Source organism: Letharia columbiana (genome assembly GCF_014066305.1).
Source record: "Letharia columbiana isolate WasteWater2 chromosome Unknown xpSc0000148_s0, whole genome shotgun sequence".
Taxonomy (NCBI): domain Eukaryota; kingdom Fungi; phylum Ascomycota; class Lecanoromycetes; order Lecanorales; family Parmeliaceae; genus Letharia; species Letharia columbiana.
In genome coordinates, this window is record NW_023501192.1 from 11,355 (window position 1) to 18,822 (window position 7,468).

General features: G+C 32.8%; 1 protein-coding gene across 1 annotated transcript; it reads right to left on the bottom strand.

Moving 5' to 3' along the window:
• Window positions 1–5,503: 5,503 nt before the first annotated feature.
• Window positions 5,504–6,992, bottom strand: HO173_013427 (uncharacterized protein; the record flags this gene model as incomplete). Its single annotated transcript, XM_037315244.1, has 3 exons — window positions 5,504–5,747; window positions 5,800–6,317; window positions 6,366–6,992. The coding sequence occupies 3 exons, from the start codon at window positions 6,990–6,992 to the stop codon at window positions 5,504–5,506; spliced, it is 1,389 nt and encodes a 462-aa protein (XP_037157866.1).
• Window positions 6,993–7,468: the final 476 nt, after the last annotated feature.

Below are 7,468 nucleotides of genomic sequence, written 5' to 3' on the forward strand. Positions count from 1 at the left end.
GGTATTTAGATTCAAATAGGGGTGTTTAACTGTCAAGCGCAGATACCCCCGAAACTAGCTTTTTAGCTAAGTTGCTAACACGAAGAATTTAAATAGATAAAATTATAAATTAAAGAATCGACTAAAGAGTTTAAAGATATTTAAAGATAGTAAGTAAGAATACTTAAATTATACTATAGTAGTAGTAGATAAATTAGATAGCGATAGTAATATTAGCGATATAAGCGATATATATAATTAAAAGAAAAGCTTATAAATAGCTAGAGAAAAGCTAGAGTCTATAAATAGTATATTATTAATAAAGAATTTCTTTATAATAGTAAACTTTTTAGAAGATAGTAGCTGGCTAATAGATTCTAAAGCGACTCGCTATATAATATTAAATAAGAAACTATTTATCGACTTATAGCTTTATTTAAAAGAAGTAGAATTCGATAATTAAGGCGAGTTAATAGCGATAGATAAAGGAATTATTCGAATTCGTATAGATAACTATATATAGATTATAATAGATACTTTATATATTCTAGAAATAGATAATAATCTACTATCTATTATAGTATTAAATTAAAAGAGTTTTAAGATATAATTCGAGAATCTATATATTAGAATTATTAATATATCTATAGACGAGACGATAGTAAAGGATTATATGAGAAATAGTCTATATTAATTAATTAAATCGATATCTAATAGAGTATTCGCTTCTAGAGAGTTAAGATCTTCTAATAAAAGTATATCTATATTTATAAAATAAGGATAAGTTAATTATTTTTAACTAATATATTAATAATTAAGTTATATCGAAGCGTATTATCTAAAGAATCTATATCTCTACGTAAGAGATATAGAGAAAATAAAATTATTAAAAGAATTTTAATATAATATATATAACTTTACGAAAATAATTTAATAGATTAATAAGGATCTTAGATTAAAGAAAATAGTATTAGAAGCTCGAATATATATCGACTTTTAGAGATTATATCTTATAATTAGTATTATAGAGAGTAGTAAGTAGTTTATATTTCTTATTAATAAGGCTATTAATTAATTAAACCTCGAGCCTATTATATTAAAGAAATAGATCTATATCTTTATTTTTAGAAATATAATTATAATTAATAAAATAGCTAAGATAAGAGAAGTAATATTAGTTAGAATTAATAATATATTAAAGTATAAGTTAGTCGAGAATATACTTAAGAAATAAGATATTACTATAAAATTTATAATTATCTATATCTTATACTAGAATAATATCGTAGAACGATTTAATAGAATATTAATTAAGTTTATAAGATCTATATTTAACTAGTTAAACTTACTTATAAGCTTCTAGTTAGAGACCGTAGTCTATATAAATTATCTAAAAAATAGACTATTATATAATAGTAGAGAGAGTAAATTATTCTACGAACTATAATTTAATAAGAAATCAAATCTAAATTACGAAAAAGTCTTCGATTATCTATACTTAATTTATTTATTAAAAGAGAAATAAGAAAGTAAGCTATATATTATAGCCTATTAGAGTATATATATTAATTATTATTTATTTACTTAGTATCGAGTTTATAACTCTCGAAATAATCGATTCGAATAATCTATAAATATCTATTTTTATAAGAATCGTAAGAAAGTTTAATTAATAACTCTAACTTCGTTTTTAATAGTCTATAACTCTATACGAGTAGATATCGCCCTTACTCATTAAAATAATAATAACTTTAATAATATCTTCGTCTAGAGTAGTATTAAGATTATATTTAACGACGATAATAAGAAGAAGAATTATAAGAGATCTATATCGAATATTATATCGTCGTTATAAATCGAAGAAATTAAAGATATACGAGATTTTTAAATAGAGGGAGAAATTTCTATTAACTTCTTAAAAAATATAAATAATAATAGAAATTCGAGATTAAGTAGTTTAAATGTATATTAAAGTAAATTGAAATCTTCGTTAGATCTTCGCGAAGCTAGAGAGACTCTTAATATCTTAAGTAATAAGGAAATAATAAATTAAGAAACGATATTTAAGAGTACTATTTAATAATTTATTATATTTATATCTATTCTTAACTCTTCTAATTATATTAAACGACGTCTTATATTTTAAATCGCTATCTCTATATAATAGTCTCATATTAAGAAGCTAAGTTATAATCTTTATAAGTTCTATAATAATTTTAATATAAAGAATAAGATTAAACTTATAAATATTATAATCGAATTTTTTATTTATTAGAAAGCTATTTATAGATTAAATACTCGCGAATAAAAGTAAGCTATTATTAAGAAAATTATCGTCTTAATTATTAAAGAAATTTAAAAGCTCGCTACTCTATTAGTTTATAAACGCTTAATTATCTTTAAATAGATTTTTAAGATTAAATATAATAGCGATAAAATTATTAATAAATTTAAGACTAGACTCGTTATTAGAGAGTTTACGTAAATAGAAAATATCGACTTTTATAAGATCTTTACTCTTACTCTACGATTTAATTTCCTACGCTTATTTCTATTATATATAATAATAATAGATCTTCTAATAGAATAAATAAACGTTAATAATACTTATCTTAATAGCGACCTCTATAAGAAAATCTATATAATTTTATTATTACATCTGCAAATCTGAAAAGTTTCTTTTCGTACGATTTCCGCCGAGTTCGTACTATAAGTATAATTTAGCACGATTTAGTCTATTAAGTAGACTTTATCTATATTTAACTCTTTTCGCCAGTTCTATTAGTTTAGTAACTTCAAAAAAATTTTAGCAACTTTAAAAATTTTACGTAATACACTCTAATACACTCTAAGTACTATTCTACATATGATATTAATATATATTATTATTAATATATATATCATTATACGCTATATTAGAGTATTACTTACGCGACTAATTTCATTAAATCATCTAATTCTATAGCCAAATTTGAGTTAACGTTGATACTCATTATCGTAGAACCTTGCCATCGCAACGTCGATTATTAGAACTTTTCTTTTTTTATACGTATTACTGCTAAACTAATAGAACTAACAGAAAAGATTAAGATAGTTATTAAACCGGCGGAATTTTAGCTAATTTTTAAGATAGTTGCTAAACCGGCGGAATTCTTAATTTCAGCCCTATTCGCAAGATCAGCAATTTGAAATTTAGCAGGAACTTTTCAGATTTGCAGATGTAGACTATCTATTAATAACTAGTATTAAGAATAAGATATTACTTCTCTAGAAAGAATTATATAATCTTAAATAATTAGTCTATATCTAAAATAAGAAATTTAAGTATATTATTAAGAAAATAGAATTTATAGCTATTATAGCTAATAGCTATATCTTTATTCGAGTATTATTAAAGAAAATAATTATTATAGTATTCTATATAAATAATATTCTTATTAAAGCTAAGCTATAAAGTATTATAAACTATATTAAGTATTAAATCTATAAAGAATTTAAGACTATCGAAGTAGGTTTAATTAATTATATTCTCGATATTTAAGTTTATCGTAATTAGAAATCTTATATCTTAATTATTAAATAAGTATAGTACGTCGAAAAGATATTTAAAGAATATTTAATAGACTAGACAATTTCTATTTATACTTTTATCGATAAATATAAGTTAATTTAACTAGGTCGATTAGAAGAAGAATATATAAATTAGCTATAATACTAGAAGCGAATAGAAAGTCTTATATTTTTTATAACTAATATATGAATTAATATAGTCTTCGTTATAGAAAAGCTTAGTTAATTCTACTATAACTTTACTATCCGCTATATAAACGCCGTAAATCGAGTACTTAAGTATATACGAGGTATTATATTTCTAGAACTACGCTATTAAGAAATAAGAATATTAAAAGAATTCGCGGATTTAGTATATGATAATAATTAGAAGAACTATAAGTCTATTTACGAATTCGCTCTACTATATAAATAAGTAGTATATTTATAATATAGTCGAAAATAGTAAGAGATAGTTATATTTATTATAGAAGCTAAGTATATAGCTTTAATAGAAGAAGATAAAACTATCGTATAAACGATACGATAGTTATAAGAAGTTCGTTTTCGAGTATTAGATAAAGGCTCTATAATACTACTTAGTGATAATAAAAGAATTATTAATTTTATAAAGAACTCTAAGTATTATTAAAGAACTAAATATATCGATATCTAGTATTATTATATTCGCTAATTAGTTGAGAATAAGATAGTTATAATAGATTATATATCTATAGTCTAAATAATAGCGAATATCCTTACTAAATCGCTAAATAAGAAGCTATTTAAATAGTATAGAAGACTATTAGAGATATATAGTTATTCGACTAATTAAAAGACTACTATCGAGAAAGTTCGATATCATATAAGGCCTAAATCTACTTTCTCAAAATAACCTTACTATATGTGAGGGCTACTACGTATTCTAGGAGAATAAATTAAAGAGCCGTATTAAAAGTTTACGTTGTTTCTCTACTTTCTCTACTTTCTCTATAAAGATCTTTTCGGAGAGTGACATCAACTGTTTGCTCTATCATCTCTGCCTTCCTAGTGGCCAAATAAAGAGGGAGTGTTGGTTTTGACGGCTTATGGTTATTAGCCATAATGTGGTTGGGGGCTATAGCCATATAGCTATGGGTAAATATAGTCATGGGTAATATAGCCATGGGCAATAGTAGTCATGAGTGACATAGCCATTGGCAACAGTAGCTATGGGTGACATAGCCATTGGCAACAGTAGCTATAGGTGATATAGCTATTGGCAACAGCCATATAGCTATGGCTATGGTGTGCCAGGGTAATCAGTCTACTTGGCGCATATGTGGAACTAACACGCCTGGAAGGCTGAGATGTGACCCCCGAAGCAATCCGATTTACTATGGGTCACAAGCCGAAATCGGATGATTTGAAGGGACGAATCTCCAGTGATTTGGCAAGCGACTTTTTGCATTTATATCAGGCCCATGCCCACTACATAAAGTTCTTTCCTTATGTTCTATCTATCTATGTATACGATCTATTTACATAGCATTCATATATAGCCCTAGCCCTAATTGTATTGGGTATAGCCTATTATATTGCCAACAGGAAGGGCTCGGAAGCTGGCAAGGAAGGCTTGACCGCCTCGACCGCAAGAGCTGTGTCATGAATCTCACGATGTTCTCCTGCAGAGAGCACCACATCACTAGAGAGGGTGCATGAGCACACAACGATCTGAAAACCTCGGCTGAAAACTCACTTTGATTGCTGACTCTAGCATGCCCATGCCTTGACATGAATGGAGATGTCTATTCTGACATATCCTCTGAGGCTCGCAAAAGCAAACCCTGCGTCCGGAACAAGAGGATCAGAAAGACCGATGGGAACCAAAAGCAAGCCGCATAATTTTCCAATTGCGCCGACCAATAGGGTATCACAAAAGCCGCCCAAGATTGATGATCCAGAATGCTAAGCCAGTCTGTCCCAAGTCTAATGACTAGAGGTTGTATGTGCCGGGGCGCGCTCCATGGAAAGGAGTGCCGTTCAAAGTAGAGGGTTGTGAGTTGTACTCCGGAATCAATAAGTGATGTAGACCGTTCGTGCCAGCAGATGCATCGACAACAGGGGAAGCTACCGCACTGCTGTCGGCGTTGACATCATCGTCGTCAAACCAGTCATTGACCGCGCCGAGAAGCATCTTCCAGACGTTCCCATCCGAATGCTCTGTATCGACAATGTCCCTGGCCTATCATTAGCACCATGGCTCGCATGCTGAGAGGTCAAGATGCGTACATTGATAGGCCCAAGCCGGAGTCCAGCTGATTGAGGCGATTGATACCGTCAGGATCATTGCCGAAACGGATGAACTGGATTCCAAACTGTTCTCTCTCCATAAAATTCTGCTCGAGGCTGCCCACCAGCTTTTTGATCATTGGGGCTGGGTCGCAGCCGGGTTGCCAAATCCCATCAGTAAAGATATATAAGTTCTGGCGTCGTACCGGCCGCGGTGATTTCAACAGTCTGAATAGTGATCTCGTTGGTTTTCGGTCCCTTAATTTGTCGTGATAATCTTGAAAAATGTCCCCCAGTTGTATTCTGATATTAGATGTGCCAACATATCGCACTGTCTCTAAAGTTCGTAGGAGCTGACCAGTGTTTTTCGCTCTCTCTTTTCTATCACGCGACATTGTGAACTGTATTTCTATACCATCAGGGTCTGTCCCCTTGACTATATATCCAAGCAACCCGAAAAGATTCTCCACTTCTCTACGATAAGGTCGCATGGAGAGGGAGTTGTCGATTAAAAAGACCTGGCAGTATTGTAAGTATTAAGAACAGCAGATGCAACGCTGACTCACGTGATCCCTCTCGTTCAGATCTGCCAGAAGATCATCATGAGGCAGCCTGACAGGTCTATGCTCCTTTTTGTCCTTTTTCCACTGCTGAGCGTCGGTGAGAGACAGAGAAGGAGGGCATTGACTTGACCGGGTTTCTATAGGAGGGGGAACGTTGGATGAACCAATTGATACAAATCTGGGGTGCTGCATTCCTGAACCAATGTTTGGATAGTGTTGGCCGCCTCGTGAGCCATTGTGTCGATCTTGAACCAACGTCGCAGTACTAGCTCTGGACACTCCTCCTGGTGGAGCCGTGGGTGTATCGCGCTGATTGAGGTCGTAGGTCTCTCGTCGGTCGTGGGAAAACATATGAGGGCCGTTCCTAGTATTAGCACCCGAGAACAGATCAGATGGAGTTCGGCGTCGCTTGCGGTGTGTACTCTGTGGTTCCTGCCACGAGGGACTAGAAGGGTTGTCTTGTGATAGATCGACTTCGGTGAAGGCGCGATTCAAACGGTTTTCAGGGATTTGATATTGGTCCTCGGATTCGGAATAGCTTGGATTACTGACCAGGCCTATACTTTGTTGCCGGGTCGGCCGATCGCTGTAGTGCACTTGCCGGGATGCCCTTTTTGCCGACGAAATCATCGACGGGTTCTTGGTGATGAGCCTTATCCTCATCATACGATATACTCGCTGGACTACCAGGGCTTTTGTGCGAGGGTAAGTGTTGGCTGCGGGAGTTGCTGGAACGAGTATGAACGTGTCCAGGCGGTGGCTCGGGAGGTGTGCGAGGTGGCGATTGGGCACCAGTTTTGGAGTCGTTGCTGCCAGCACCCGTATACGACCCAGATCTTTTCAGCTTAGACTCTGCACCTTCCAAAATCCTCTTGGTTTGATAACTCAAAGATTTCGCATGTGTCCTACTGTTCGCCTCTATCAACATCTGTTTCGTCACCATGTCCACCGTTGCTCCAGAGACGTGGTCGCGGGGACGTATGTCATCAGGGAGATTTCTGTGCATCCCCATGACAGTAGCAAGCACTTCCCGCCCGTCGTGAAAACAATCGCCATCTCTGAAGCCTGGGATTCGCGCAGTCTCAATTCCACGTCGTCGGCGGTAT